The following is a 17,467-nucleotide window of genomic DNA, read 5'->3' on the forward strand; positions in this document are numbered from 1 at the left end:
CGTGTGTCGAAACGATATAAATTGACGAAATAACGTTGACGTAGTACGATTGTCGCACGATTTAATATTGTACCGTAAAATATTAATACAAATTACGAATACGGTTAGCGGTAAGCACTAAGCGCACAGCTCGTGTAACGACAGTCGCGCAAAAGTGTGGTGTGCGCGTGTAAGTGAGCTTGTTGTGTGTGTGTGTGTGTGCGCAAAAACATATGTGTGCGCGCGCGCGTGTCGTGTTATCTCGTCCGCTCGCGAGTTCGCGACCCAAAACGCACTCTCTCTCTGCTTAAACAACTATAGCTGGTATTTTAGTTAAATAGGTTTGGAATAATAACCCACGCACGCACGCAATTATTACTACTGGCATTGTCATTACGATTCACTATTGTTAATTATTATTTTAAATCGTACACAACACAATTCGTATGGCGATATTATGTGACGTGTAGTGTAAACGGATCACGGTCGCCCGTATTCGTTGCGAAAGATAATAATCGATAGAAATTAATGATCTCCGTCGTCCAGTGGCCGAAAACTCCGCTGCTGCCTCAACAGTGACATAATCGTCGTATTTAGCGTGGCGCTGATGAACACGCATGGCGTCATCGTGTCCGCCGCCGTAATACGATCGGCAATCGTCGATAACGGCGGGAGAGTCGTTTCGACTTTTTTCCTGCTCTTATCCGTTTCACTCGATCGCTAGCCCTACACTACCTCCACCGACGAGTGCAGCGCAGTCCTGAACTAAAGCAAATATTATAGTATTGTATTGGAGTGAACTTGCCGCCACCTGAGCTGCTGTCAATACACGGTAAGTGCCACTCCCCCTCGCCCCTTCATCACGACCTAAATTTACGGTTTCATACGTTTATTTTTTTCGTTATTATAATTTATATTTATACTATAATGTTTTGTTGTCTTCTTCCTTTATCGTGTTGCTCGAGTTTGCTTTTGGTGTCGGCCAGGCGACTCACACTATCCCCTAAGCTCGCCGCTTTTCGCATGTCTGACGTCATGCCTTGACATTAAAAACAATTTCATACCACACTCTGCACTATTTTCCCATCCGCTGTCGGTGAGTATTCAGCTGGCTGACGAGCGTGGCGCGGGCCATCATCTTTGTTTCTTGGTCAGGACTTATGATGAGCGTTTCAGACAATGCTATCATATTACAACGTGTTAAACTGACGGGTTTTTATCCTAGATCTTTGGTCTTATCTTTTTTATTACACTTCAGAAATATAAGATTGAAGTGTTAAAACCCCATAATCCATTTTCTCTTTTATCAGTCTTTCTTTTTTGTTCTATATGATTGTATTGGGTGAGTAAATCATAGGATAAATCACTTCTCGTTTGATACATTCGCTGCTGATGGTAATTATTATTTTAACTGTAGACACCTATTATAATGTCAGTATGACTCAGGGTATTACTTAAGTTAACTGTACCTAAACGGTTTTATAGTAACTTAATTTAGATGTCACTGAATTAATGTGGATTTATTGTTAGCAGTTTGATTCACGATCAGTATATCATCACTTCTTTTGTGAATGTTGTGAATCATATTTTGAAGATGACAAAATGGGTTTTTTGGTTGAGTACCTAGATACTTGAATTTCTTTAGATAAGAGATAGGTAGGTATAGACTACTACAACTATAAAACAGAATTAGCCTGTTAACTATAAGACTGTAAAATATACTGTTTACTTATGTGATATCTTGTAATTTCAACTTTCAAATTTAACAAATCAGATTGAAATCCATAAGCAATTAGTTAAATATAAATTGGTACACAACCATTTTTACTGCTATACCAGCAGCAAGAACACATACCAAAGAACATTACAATGACCTAAACTAGAACTCATCCGATTTTGCTTACACCCCATTCAGAAACAACAGTTTGTTAATGTTTGGTATGTTCCGCAACACTTTACTCTATAATTTATATCATTTATACAACCTACACCGTTGTGGCCTAAAGTGGGACAAATTTTACCCTGGACTGGTTGTTGCCTTTAATCTGCATGCACAAAATAGCAATGTTCTCTCCCAACTCAGAGTATAGTTCTAGTAGCTTAATTTTAATTACCTAAGAAAGATGACTATGTTACTACTAGCTTACAAAACTCACATATAGCTAACATTGTAAAACAGTACCTGTCTAAAAGATGAAAATTAAATTTTTTACCTACCTTTATTACTCTTCTGTTACATTGTCCAGCCCTCTGTCTAACATTAATAATTATTTGAATAGTACTTGATCTTAATCTAAACATAAAACAAATAAATTAAGGATTAATTGATTTTTGCCGTATTGTTTTCTATGTTTTGAATTATTTTTTTTACCTATTATCAATATGTCAATATTAATTAATATGTTTCATTTGTTATTATATTCATAAACACTGGACTGTGAGATGTAAATTTGCTTAGTTATATTAGGTACCATTTTAAATAAAAAATTGTATTTAGCATATTTTAGATGTTAATGCATATCAATATGTAGATATTGAATTTGATGATGAATGGATAATAGGTATATACATATATATAATGTACCTTATTTTGTAATATAGTGCATAGATCCACCAAATTTAATATAAATGTTTATTTCTCATATTTAATTTAGGTGGGCATATTTATTCTTGTGTATTTTGAATCTCGTTTTTAATATTCTACTTGTATTATTTGTTAGTACAAGCCATAGACTGAAGTGTTAATTAATTTTATTTGATACATTTTGCATAATTTTGCATAATTTAGAATCTATTTTTGAGCGTATGAGTGCATTAATTCATAGCCCTGATCACAAATTATATATGTAGGTACGAGGTAGTTAATAAATTAAGAGTTTTGTTCCGTGATATATTTGTTGTCTAAATCTAAACCAACATTTATTATATTTTTTGACCTTCGCATGTATCATATAAGAAGTGGTTTATTGTTTGATTAATCTTTGATATAAGTTTATGATCATCTGGAGTAAGAAAAACTTCTCTATGTGTATACGAATCTAACTTGATTTTGGAGACAAAGGAAACCGGTTTTGAACCCTCGTTATAATAATAATAATAATTAACTAATTACCAATTATTTTCATATATCCACCGATAACGATGTCTGTTTCTTTTTTTTTTCTTTTTTTTTTTATAATCGTTGTATTATTTGTATAGCCAAAAAATAGTCTTGTGTTTTTAAATTAAATTATAAAAAAATAATTTATTCAAGAGGAAGATCAGGCAGATAGTAATGTATAGGTACATACCCATACCAATTTGTATATTATATAAGTAAAGAATAATTCTAATCTTACTTAACTTAGGTTATTAAATTAAATTTTTTTATTAATGATATTATCAGTATTTATTTTTATCTTTAGCAGTACAATCATTTTTATTTTTAATAATAACTCGGGTAACTATTATGTAGCAATAACATTTTTTAGAAATGTTTTGATAAGGCATAATTTAATAAAAGAAAATCAAATTATAATAATTATGTAGGTACAGAATAAAGATTCAAAATCAAAAATACTTAAGTATTTCCTTTTTAACTTTGCCTTTTTAATAATTCTTTTATTAATTTATGTGAGATACTATTCAATCATGACAACTATTTATATTATTTAGTAGCTAATAAATAATAAACAAAATATACCTAATACCAATTTCATACTTGTAATACAATATCCTAATTAATTGCATTTATAATAATATACAACTCTACTTAATCGCAAGAAATATAATTTTACTATTCCAACTTTTATGTCATATTAAGTGAGCCTTGATAAAATAATAGATTATCTAGGCTCTCTGGTCATTAGTAATTACAAGGAATATTATTGTTCTTTTGTAAGTATTTAAATTTGTAAAACTAGGTATTATAAATTAATTTGCTTGTGAATTTGTAACTTATACTTAAATTTTTATATTTGATATTCATTAATTTATGAAAATAATTCATAAAATTGTAACATTTATTTAAGGTAGATTAGATTACATAATGTTGATAAGCTATTAAGGTATAATTTATTAGTACTTATTTATTTCTCATTAAGCATCTATTGAAAAAAAATGCATTTATTAGTCAGACATTAAGTGTAAATGAATTATTACTTTTAATAAGCTGTTTTGATACAATGTGTATAGAAGATCATTTATCTTAGGTATTTGATATGAACTAAATTTATTTATAACTTTTTTTTTGTTTTTTTTTTAGATTAGCCAACAAAATAATTGTGGTCAAATATTTGATGCTTTTTAAGTCACTGTAAAGTGAAAAGTTCTTATTGCCATGGGTACTATTGTAGAAAGTTTGGCCAATTGTTCAATATCCTCTCAGGATAGAGTAATTGCTCCTTCAAATCAAATTCAAATTTTTCAACTCATTGTAACAAGTAAGTTCAAAATGTGTTTTATCAGAATACCACCATTTATAAATTGTTAATTTAACGTTGTTTTGCATGGGAAACACTTCAAATAAAGTTAGAGCTAAGCCAGGTTATATTCACCGTAAAAGAAAAGAACTTGTGCAATATCACTAACATAGCACTATTTATTCCAAATACATTTTATGATAATTAAGTTTGAATGACGGTTCATTGTTAGTTTAATTTTTATTGTTGTTTTAGTTGAAAGAGCAAATTTGAAAAATAGTGGTGGATTGATTAAACCGCATCCCTATGTTGAACTTATTGTTGATGATTGCAAAAGAAATAAAACTGAAGTTATTAAAAATACATATCAACCAAAATGGAATGAAGAATTCACTGTGTATGTTAATAGTTTTATATTTATAAGTTTCAATTTAATTATAATTGGTACTGAAATATTTTTTTTCCAGACTTGTTACTCCATACTCAATATTGCACTATCGTGTATTAGATTATTGCAAATTTCAAAAAGATTTGCTTATAGCTGAAAAGAGTATTAGTCTTTATGATATTTTATGTAATTATAATGGTGTCTGTGATAATTTGGAGTTGACAATTGATTTGATACGAGCTCGTCATCATGATCATCAATCTTCAAGTTCATCCACTTCTAACAATTTGGTCAAGGTTGGAGAGTTGATTACTATATTACACGGTTTCCAAATTGATATATCTCAAGTTTCAAATCCATCTAGAGAACCAGGCACTAGTACTAATAATCATCGAGGTACTCATACATAATATATAAAAGAAAAATCAATTTAACTCATTATTTTTAAATAGGATTATCGGATGGCAATTTTAGTAACGGAGTTAGAGCTCGTAGTCGTACCTCGACAACGGCTGTTGTTGCTTCACCGGTTCCAACAATAGGTAATAGTTGTTTTTTATTATTTGAACCATTGTAGAACAGATTTGTAATGTAGTTAATTTATACACATTTTAGACATGAATGTATCAAATAATCTTGTAAATAATGCGTTAACAAATAACATTCGGACATCACAAACTCCACCATCACACAATAATTCTGCCGAGGGGGCAATTACTGTTCATCACCAAAATGGTCCTGTTACACTACCAATAGAAGAACCTTTGCCCCCTGGGTTGGTGAAAACAAATAATATATTATTTTTGAGCTAGAACATTTAATTTATACATTTTATTGTAGCTGGGAAATGAGATTTGATTCATTTGGACGACAATATTATGTGGATCATAACACAAAATCAACTTCTTGGGAACGACCACAGCCATTACCTACTGGCTGGGAGATAAGAAGAGATAGCCGTGGGCGTATTTATTATGTGGATCACAATACTCGTACTACAACATGGCAGCGTCCAAACATGGAAAGATTGCAGCATTACCAACATTGGCAAGGTGAAAGAGCTCATGTAGTTCAACAAGGAAACCAAAGATTTCTTTATCCTCAGGTAAAATGAATATATTTTTAATAATATTTTTCTATGTAACTAATTCTTCTGTATGGTATGTTTAGCATGCTTTAGGAACAGGTTCTGGGCCAAATAATAGACATACAACAGGAGTTCCACCAACCCCTGTTGTTGAAGAGGAACCATTACCCAGCGGTTGGGAAAAGCGTATCCAACCTGATGGTAGAAATTATTTTGTTAATCATAAGAGTCGCATTACCCAATGGGAAGATCCACGAACGCAAGGGTATAAATAAGAAATATTTTATTTCAAGATCTATTTTAAGTTAATTAATCTTTTTAGGACCGAGTTGATTATTGAAAATTCCGATTTACCAACTGGTTGGGAAGTAAGAAAAACCACTGATGGAATCAGATATTTTGTTGATCATAATACACATACAACTACATTTGAAGACCCTCGTGCCCATGTAACACCCATTCAGTGGTAAATAATAAGAAAGAATATTAATTATAATAGTTATGTATTATGAACTATAAATGATGAAAATATGTATAATTTTAGTTCTACTGGTCCTTATGGGGTACCTGCTGCTTATGAAAGATCATTCCGTTGGAAATTAAGCCAGTTCCGGTATTTGTGTCAAAGTAATGCAATATCAAGCCACATTAAGATAACAGTTTCCAGACAAACATTGTTTGAAGATTCCTATCATCAAATAATGAGATCTGCTGCATATGAAATGAGGAAACGTTTGTACATAGTATTCCGTGGCGAAGAAGGCTTAGATTATGGTGGTGTTTCACGGTACATAGTTTCTAATCTTTATTAAAATATTAAATTCCAGTATAATAATATAATTATTGAATTCTGCAGAGAATGGTTCTTCTTACTTTCCCACGAAGTACTGAACCCAATGTACTGTTTATTTGAATATGCTAACAAAAATAATTATAGTCTACAAATTAATCCTGCTTCATATGTGAATCCAGACCATTTGTTATATTTCAAATTTATTGGACGATTCATAGCTATGGTAAGTATTATAATAAATATGCTTTAAATTATGTGGAATATTTTATAAATTGTGTGATTAAAATTGTAGGCTTTATACCATGGACGTTTTATTTATTCTGGTTTCACAATGCCCTTTTACAAGCGTATGCTGAACAAAACTCTTACCATGAAAGATATTGAATCAATTGACCCAGAATTTTATAACTCATTGGTTTGGATAAGTGACAATAATTTAGAAGAAAGTGATATTGAAATGTACTTTGGAGTTGATTTTGAAGTACTTGGCCAAGTTGTGCATCACGAGTTGATAGAAAATGGTGACAAAGTGAAGGTTACTGATGCTAACAAAGAAGAGTACATTAAATTAATGACAGAATGGAGAATGACACGTGGCATTGAAGAACAGACTCAAGCATTATTAGATGGATTTAACGAAGTAGTAGCATTAGAATGGTTAAAATATTTTGATGAACGTGAACTTGAACTCATGCTGTGTGGCATGCAAGAGATTGATGTCGAAGACTGGCAACAGCACACAATTTATCGGCACTATAATAGAACTAGCAAGCAAATTAACTGGTTTTGGCAGGTACTAAAGCTAATTGAATTTATATTCTTATTATTAATCATTTCACTGCTATACTATTTCTGGATCTTGCGTATGCTACATTAAATAGAATACTTAATTTTTTTTTTTAAATTTTTAATATATGTTCTTTTTTTATTTAATCAAATCTTTGAGATCTATATAATCAAATTATTTAAGTTTAAAATAATGCAAGGGCTCCCTAAAATTGTACGGTTACCAGTAAATGATAATATTTTAATATACAGAAATGTAATATGTAGTTTGCTTGGCCAGTGAATGATTTAAATGTTTTGTATGTAATAGTACATTTGGAGCAGTGAAAGGACTAACATAACATTTTGAAAATAATCCTAAATGTGTAATTTTATATTTATATCCATATTATATTTTCTAATGACAATAAATATAACCAATAAAATAATAAATTAGTTCTAAACCATATACAGTAAAAGCTGCTTATTAGGAACAGGGATATTTTTATAGTAGCGTTATTGAAACTAAAGGTCGCAGGGCAGACCAGCAATATATCAGAATATTCAAAGTTAATCGAATTATTGAAACATCACATTAGTTATTTTAAACAATTAGGCTAAGGGTAAATACTCATTACACAGGGTATCCGGCAATAACTTCTTTAACTGCTTTAATCTCATCTTAGCTGTCGTTACATTTATTTTTACTGTACTTTATCCTATGTATAGTACCTATGTAAGAATTAAGAATGCTCTTTTGTGTACGTATTTTTGTTCAGATTTGGCATGCGTATTTGGAGGTTAGCGCTACGTTTTTTTAAAAATCTAAAAGCCAAGATTTAAGTTCGAAACAGAAGTGCGACTTGATACAGTCGTACAATGTGCTCCCAAAAATATGTTATGATAACTCATTTGAAAATGTAGTCATGGAGTTACTACACACAAAAAGTCAAACATCGATAGATACATATATTAAATAATATAGTAAAATATATGCATGTAGGTACTTTTCAAATTATACATATGCAGTTAATAATACATTGTATATATTTTTAAATACATATGTATTAGGTAAATATATTTTTTTCATAGAACAAACTAATCGCTTATTAGGAACAATCGGTTAAATGACACATTTCACTTTGGTCACAAAGTGTTCCTTATTAGCAGCTCCTACTGTTTTAAATATATATTTTTTCAATATTAAATTATTAAATTTATTTTTAAAATGTAAATATTTTAATGAAATTAATTTTCAAATTTGTGCTTGATATTTTTAATTTTGGATCCCAAAAAATGTTTAAATAAATTAATTGCAAATATTATATAATAATAAACATTATGGTATTAAAAACTTTAGCAATTCAATAAATTCATTAAAAACAATTGAATAGTATTTGAAAAATATAGTTTTGAATGTCCAATTATGATTTCATAATTTTAACTTTATTTAACAAGTAATTTGAGATTTTATATTTAATTTTTATTGAGTTTTATACATTATAAAATTAGGTTATATTATGAGTATTTTCCTTTTCATTTTTAAACACTTGTATTTCGGTCACTAAATATGAACCAAAATATGCTATCTGTATATTCTAAGAAATTGACCTATGAATTCAAAACCATTATTATCTTACTGAAAGTGTGTTCCTCCAAAACTCACTAATAAAACAACTTCATCCTGCCAGCTTTTATTTGTACTTGATTTTGATGATTTTTAACATATTTTGTTTTGAAATATAGTTTGTAAAACAAGCTGACAATGAAAAACGAGCTAGACTTCTTCAGTTTGTGACTGGAACATGTAGAGTTCCAGTAGGAGGGTTTGCTGAACTTATGGGTGAGTTAAACCAAAAACTGAAAATAATATTGTTAATTAATTTTTCTTTAGATTAATATTGTGATTAGTATCTATTATTAAATACAATTATACTTTTGTTTAGGAAGCAATGGAGCGCAGAGGTTTTGCATTGAAAAGGTTGGTAAGGAAACATGGTTACCTCGATCGCACACATGCTTTAACAGGTTAGACTTACCGCCATACAAGAGCTATGACCAACTAGTTGAAAAACTCAATTATGCTATTGAGGAGACTGAAGGGTTTGCTCAAGAATGAAACACAAATATATTCAGGTTAATGTTCCCTCAATTGTTACGATTTTAAATATAGATATAGTAGCATATACTAATATTTACAAGACCGAACAGTGATATCTTGACCTCATAACATCAAATAATCGGTGAAACCGTATTTAGCCTTTTAGGGGTTTAAAATACATTCCTTAATTTATATTCTGTTTTTATTTTATGCATCGTTAATTAATTTTGGAGTTAAAGTGTGTTATTCATTGATGTTTCTCGTTATAATTATTATATCTCCCTTTCATATAGTTACTATTACTTATAGATTTTAAGAACTCTGTTTTTATAAATAAGGCGCATGTATGTAATAAATAAATATAAAAGTACTTTTGATGTAATGTATTGAATGTAACACTTGATGTACAAAAAAAAAAAAATGGATGGTGGTTATGATTTATGACAAACTTCGATTTTGGTCAAAGAAAGTGTAATTTATATTTAAATAAAACATAATCCACTTATTCATTTTAAATAATTTTTATGATAACATTTAACTAATATCTGTTCTAATTTGTTAATTAAACATAGGGTACTTAAATATTATATAATAAATTGAAATATTTATTTATTGCATTACTAAGCAATAATTATAATTGGAATGCATGTGACCTAAAGCTGCAATAATAATTAAATGTATTATTGTTGTTTTTCTTAGATTGTGCTTACGCTTTTGCGAACATGTTTATTTTTTTAAAACATAAAGAGTTACCATGTATAACGATTGTTTATTTTGTATTCTGAAATCTTATTATGAACAATTTTAGAATTAATTACAATATATAAAATTAGGTACCTACCATACAACATTTAGTAAACAATTGTATTTAAAAACGCTGATACATAAAAACGTATTATTTTTTTTTATGAAAGAGCATTTACAAAAAATTTTAAATTTAGCTCAAACTTTTTAAAATGTTTTATAGGAAATATCTTTAAAAAATGTTTATAAAAATTGTTCAGGCATTATTTTCCAAAAATACTTTTAGTATGTTATTAGCAAATAAAAATTCATCTTAATGTTTTAAAATAAATACTTTTTTAAAAGCATTTTGACTGTTCTATAGTACTACTATGCTGTGTGTGAGCATATTATATTGCTTAAATATAAATTTATTATACTTTATCATTATAAATAATATTTATATAATTCTTGTGCTCTAAATATATTCTCTTTTTTTGTTAAATTTAATAAATCTAGACATGTGAGCATAGGCGTGTGAACGGGCGTGGATTGTAGAGTTATAAAGTCAGTTTTTTCTTTTTAAGTGGGGTACAGAAAAGACTATCTCTTGAACAGAGATATTTTAAGATATTTTTGGGGACTTAAAAATTATATTATTAATAATAAATAACAAGACCATAATTTATTTCTTATTTATATATAAATTTCATAATTTAATAGCATGTAAGAAAAAAAGTCATTTTTGGTACATAATGTTAAAACAAATTTACCTTCCCTGTAATAAAGCCTTTTCTACCTAACTCTTTGAATTTAGAAGTCTTATCACAACTACGACATTGCAATCCAGAATATAGGAAATGCGTTATTTAATTTTTATATCACATCTGAACTTAAATTTTTTGTTTAAGTATGTTTTATTTGTACAAGTTTTTAGTCCTTAAACTTTTTTGAGGAGGGGGGGGCAGCGTGAATTGTACAGGATGGGTCGCAGGTGGTCAAAACAATAGCCACGTCGTCAGTCTGTACACACCTATGCATGCGAGTCTAGTAGTTTTATATAAATAGACACAATTTATGATACAAATATTATACTATTTGAACAGTTATTAAAAATTATTGTGTATATACTTTTAGAATATATATTATCTCAATATTGTTGTTAAATACTATATTTCATTAATAAAAAAAAATTTTAAAATTAATTTTGTTTTTAACGTTGAATGGTTTTAGAAGCATTTCCCACTGATTACCACTATCATTGGTTTTAGAATAATCCATATATTTTGTTATAGTAGTGTATGACTTAATTTGCAATAATCATATTGTTTTGAGTATTGAAATGAAAACTTCTTTAGTCGCGTTTAGCAGTTTTTGTGGGTACTGAATTGAACTGAGCCATCACGCTCGGCTATGTAACGCTCATTCGGGTAAAGTCGGCTCGAGTCGACTAAGGATGAGAGAAAGATAGTCAAAGCGTCATTGCTACACTCACTCGGCAGAATTCGACTCCTATACTCAATCCGAACTAACCCGAATGAACGGTACGTTACGTTAGGATAGGTTAGGCTAACCTAACCTAACCATCTTTATGGTCTTATAATTTACTTGGTTATTATTATTATTTATTATTTATTATTTATTATAATCAACGCCAGACGGCTTTTACAAAATTACAGTCCAGAAGTACATGGATAACAGTAAAATTAAAACATATTACAGTATATAAAGACGCGTAACTTATACTAACTTAATATTGGAGTGAAGAAAAGAATTAGTTTGTAAGTAAAAAAAAGAATGTGAGCCTTCGTACTACATATTGCTTAATAGTCTATATGATTATTTGAATTATGCATCATTCTTATAAGTGGGGCATTCCTGGAGAAGTTTGATTTATTGGCGGGTATATAAAAATTAGACTGAAGCCTAGTGTTACTAGGAATTCGAAAGCTAAGTTCTCCAAGTAGTCTTGGGGCATCAACTTGACCTTCGATCAGACGCTGAATAAAAGTGATATCAAAATTATCACGCCTTACAGAAAGGGGAACTATTCTCAGAACTTGGCTTACTGGCCCATAATCATGTGGAGGATGAGGAATATTGAGGCAATAACCGGCGAAACGCATAAAACTGTTTTGTACACGATCTATCCGACTAATGTCAACTGTGGTATAAGGTGACCAAACAATAGACCCATATTCAATGACCGAACGGACTAAAGCATTATAGAGTGCTAGAAGGCAATTGGCAGAACTAAAATTGGTTGAGTGACGCCTTATGAATCCCAAAGCACGAAAGGCTTTGCTGGTCATATAATCAATATGAGGGCTAAAATTGAGAGAAGGTACAAATAAAATGCCTAAATCATGGATCTGGCTAACACGTTGAATAGATATACCATCAAGTCTATAGTCAAAAGATATCACTGCCTTAGAGCGATAGAAAGTCATAACTTTACATTTGGAGATGTTAAGTGATAAATTAAACGTACTACACCAATTGGTGAATTTATCAAGGGTGTTTTGGAGAGTGAGGCAATCATTATTAGAGGTAATCGTGTGAAAAATTTTAGAGTCATCAGCAAAAAGTAGGAAACGACAAGGGGAAACAACTGAGCACATAGTATTAATGAAGATATTAAATAATAAGGGTCCTAAATGGCTACCTTGTGGAACACCGGACGGTGCGCAGAAGAGATCAGATGACTTCCCGAAGAGGTTGACAAATTGTCGACGGTCACTAAGGTAAGAATTAAACCATGATAAAAGTGGCTCACCAACACCAAGTCTGTCGAGGATATAAATAAGTGCATTGTGGTCTATGGAGTCAAACGCTTTAGAAAAGTCCGTGTATATCACATCAACTTGATTACCTAATTCAAACGCCGCGTGAAGGTAAGAAACAAAAACTACATGACTAGTCGCAGTCGAGCGACCTGGAAAGAACCCATGTTGGTCAATTGATAAGGTGGTTAAGAAAGAACGTTCGATTTGTTTCAGTACTATAGATTCAAACAGTTTACCCAGGAGTGGAAGGCCGGAGATGGGTCTATAGTTAGCGACATCAGCCGGATTCCCAGATTTGAAAATTGGCATAACACGACTTATTTTCCACGCAGAGGGGAAAACACCTTCTGTAAGTGATTTATTAAAAATTAAAGTGACCGGTAAACTGAGAGAGGCACGGCAGTGATACAATAGGTTAGCAGAGATGCCATCCGGGCCAGAACTATGAACATTTGAAAGAGAGTTAAGCGCTGTATTAACTTCATCAATCGATATAGATAATTTGGAAGGAAGGTGTGAAAATTGGTTGTTAGTAAACTCATCGGATAAACCATTACAGGTAAATCGTGAGTCACTATACACAGATGAGAAATGAGAAGCAAACAAAGAAGCAACTTGGTCACCGGAGGCCTTAGACTCCCCAAGATGAACCTCTTCTGGTATTGCAGAGACACCACGTTTACTCCGAACAAATTTCCAAAATGATTTAGGATCTGCACATAGACGATTCTGTATGTAACGCAAATAGTGATTATAGAGACGCTTCGATTCAAATTTACATTGGGCTCGTAGTTGAGAGAAGATTGAATAACGATTAAGACCACCTAACATTTTATATTGTTTATGCGATTGTTTTTTCATAGCGAGAAGTTTCTTAAGTTTACTTGAGACCCATATAGGAAAAGTAGAGTTACGAAAGTTTCGTAATGGAACGCATTCACAAATAACATCAAGCAGTGATTTCTGTAAAAAATCAGCAGAAAGGTCCGTGGATCTTGAATCTAAGGTGTTGTACCAATCAATGCTCTCAAGTCTATGAATAATCCTCTCGTAGTTAGCATTTTTAAAATCATAATATGTGTGTTGAGCATCTAGCATTGGTAGAGCGGAAGGAAAGGGACAGGAAATAGACAGTGCTGGGTGGTAAATGTCACATGGAACTAATGAATCTGTAGCCTGCTGGACTATGGTGGATTCATGACTAGAGAAAATTAGGTCAAGAAGAGATCCAGAGTTATTAAGTATTTGGTTCTTCTGGACAAAGTGAAGGAAACTAAACAGATCACCAACAAGACGGACCTTATCAGTGATATTACCTGTATAGACAGGACCCGAATCACTGACGGACCATTCAACACTGGGCATATTGAAGTCACCACATACTAAACCAAGATCAAAATTATAAGAACTCCATACCCGGTCCAATGCCTCAACATGACTCTCATACACAGACAAATTAGTACTAGGAGGTAAATATACTCCAGCTAAAAGTACAGAGAGACCACTGGCTAGAGTGAGGCGAACAAAAACTTGCTCACAAGTGTCAAATGAAGTCGTAATTAAGGTTGGTCTTAGCTCTTTTTTGACAGCAATTAATGAACCTCCTCCTCGACGACAGTTACTTGTGCGTACATTTCTGTCGCACCTAAAGATTAAATACCCATCAAAACATAATTCAGAATTATCGATGTCATCCGAAAGCCAAGTCTCAGTAAGAATATAAGCATCATAAGATAATAAAATAAAATTAGTTCGGAGATTAAACAATTTACTACGAAGGCCACGTACATTTTGGTAGTAAATATTAAGACAATGATCAATATTAGGCATAACATTAAAATTATTAAACTTAGTGTAGGGTATAGAAGACAAGTTATTTTTAATATTATTAAACTTAGATAAAAATGAGTTAAAGGTAGAATGTGAAAAACGGCAAAAGGTACAACAAATATTATTTTTACAATAAACATGCAAACCTGAGTTGAAATCAGGAACTAATGCAAATGCTGAGTGGAACTCGGTCGATGATTGCTTCCTCCACTGGGGTTCATGTTTTTTGGACCGGCTTTAATCACTGAAGGTACACCATTGACGTATGAAATAGTAAAATCTGAAGAGCCACTTTCAATTTTACGTTGCAGATCGGAGTGAGCTTTACGCAAAAGTTCCCGTTCAAGCGTGGTTTTGTCCCGAACAATACGAAAACCAGGTTCTGGTAATAATCCATTCCGCGTTTGTGAATTAAAATTTAAAATAAGATTAGAAGCATCGGCCTTGGATTGGCAGATTACCTTCAAAGGTCTCGATTTCTTCGCATTACTATTGCCTAGGCGTATTAGCTTAAGATTGGTGGGTACAGGTATAGCTATTTGTTCAAGGAGATTGCTAAGTGTACGAAGATCATCGTTTAACCCGTAATCACTGTTTAACCCGTAATGTGAATAATGTCTTAGACTGTAACGTGTAGGTACAAGTCATTCCCTATCAACATGTTGATTAGCCCGGGTACACAAAACTCCGGATCGGCCAACACCACTTGGCGATAACGTTCTCAGACCTCAGTTAAACAATCTATCGCCAGGTAGTTACATTGTGATAAATGTATAAGAATAATGATGCTCGAAGCAAAAAACGTTGGACGTTCCCATTGAAGAGTAACGATCTGCCATTGAGTAACACCTTTAACTTTAGTGAGGTTGTTGAGAAAGTCTAGTTACTTTTATTCAACTCTTGATAAGTCTTAATCCGAATAGAGTAGCAGATTCTGACGGGTTCGCCCTTAAAATATCCCCGCTACAAATATCTCAACTAAAAATATCTAATGTACAAAATATCCCCAGTAATATTTTCCCTTAATTCATAACAATATTAAAAAAAATATTTTAAATATTTATACAAATATTTTTTATGAAAATTCATAACAATATTCATAAAAAATATTTTTTTCAAAACGACAAATTAGAATTTGAAATCTGTAATTGTCTGAAAAAATTACTTTAATTTAATTAAACTTATCAAAAAAATACATTTCATTTTATTATTTATATTTATTCAACAATTGTTTCTTGTATATCCTCTTCTGGTAGTCTTGTATAACGAATCAACGTTTCTGGTGATCGAAACAAATATATTAACATTGCGTATAAATCTTCTTCCATTTCATATTCTTTGAAGAATCTTACCATATAAATTTCGTAACAAAGCTACAAATAATGCATAGTATAAATAAACGCATTTCCAAATTAGCATTCTTTGTGTTACTTGTAGTATACGGTCAGGATAAGGTGTTTCGGTGAATCCTAATTTGAATTTGAAAGATCGAAATATATCAAATGCCAACTTATATCCAATATAGACTACAATTATCGTGTACAAGCCGGATATTCTGAAATTAGTTTAATTAGTTTATTTTCGAATTATTATAAGTGCACGATACAGGGTCAGTTTCGCAGTTTGATTATTTAATAACAATAATGATAGAATAATTAAATTATTATATTTTATAAATATAGAATAGAACAATTACCCTTTGTCGTCTAAAAACCGTATTGTGCTCGAGTATCTATCACTAAACACATATAAATTATATATATTATTCGTATTATGACTGTTATTAGTTGGGATCATATTGATATCAATATCAGCGCACGATGAATACGGCAACTTTCTCAAATAACTGGTCTTTTCATCGTCGTTCGGACATATTTCTACCAAGTCCCACCAGTACGTAAGTTTAGATACATCGTCGTAATGAAATGTTAAACCGACGTCCATGTATGGTTTAGCTATAGGTAATTATAATATTTACTTAATTATTATTTTGTTTTTCAGCGGTACTTATAATAAATCTATTTGTTTTTTCGGATTGGTTGTGTACAAATAATATACTCTATTTCATAATATAAGAGTAACACTCAGCCGATTGCCACGCTCTCAAGATCATCTTTTGATTATTAAAAAAAACCCGTCTCGTGTTAAGCAAAGATTAACACCGAAATGCGATTTTTGGCCGGTCGGAAATAAAAGCTTAAGCCTTTGTCGGCGAAACTTAATTTATCGAAGAAAAAATTCCGTCCAAGGTTACTCATATATCGTGACAAAATAAAAAGATACCCATGGCAAAGGTACCAAATGGCTTAATAGATACGCACACTCCCCTTAGGTATTTCTTTTCTTCGACTATAATATTGTAATACCCCATTCCAATAAAGAGCGCACTGCTGAACGGGACGTCTAACTCCATTCAATGTCTAATCGTTCAGTTTAATTGGTTGTCATTTGACCTACAGTGCTACTCGTACAGTATAGTTTCCAAGTGAAAATACATATAAAAGGAAAAACCTCCATCGGCACTTCAACATAAATGTCAATACATTTTTTTCTTTTGAAAAGCTTAATCAAATAAGATAATTTCATCTATGATTTCAAAACAGTTTAGAATTGAA

General features: G+C 31.2%; 1 protein-coding gene across 1 annotated transcript; it reads left to right on the forward strand.

Annotated features, from left to right (window-relative positions):
* The first annotated feature begins 308 nt into the window (after positions 1 to 308).
* LOC111027120 (E3 ubiquitin-protein ligase Su(dx)) lies at positions 309 to 10,005 on the forward strand. Its single transcript, XM_022305340.1, has 14 exons — positions 309 to 811; positions 4,223 to 4,400; positions 4,635 to 4,776; positions 4,847 to 5,163; positions 5,220 to 5,309; positions 5,383 to 5,542; positions 5,608 to 5,872; positions 5,938 to 6,119; positions 6,177 to 6,320; positions 6,399 to 6,641; positions 6,711 to 6,870; positions 6,940 to 7,440; positions 9,159 to 9,255; positions 9,359 to 10,005. The coding sequence occupies exons 2-14, from the start codon at positions 4,298 to 4,300 to the stop codon at positions 9,529 to 9,531; spliced, it is 2,577 nt and encodes an 858-aa protein (XP_022161032.1). The 5' UTR covers positions 309 to 811; positions 4,223 to 4,297; the 3' UTR covers positions 9,532 to 10,005.
* The last annotated feature ends 7,462 nt before the right edge of the window (positions 10,006 to 17,467 follow it).

Source organism: Myzus persicae, unplaced genomic scaffold (genome assembly GCF_001856785.1).
Source record: "Myzus persicae strain clone G006 unplaced genomic scaffold, MPER_G0061.0, whole genome shotgun sequence".
Taxonomy (NCBI): Eukaryota; Metazoa; Arthropoda; class Insecta; order Hemiptera; family Aphididae; genus Myzus; species Myzus persicae.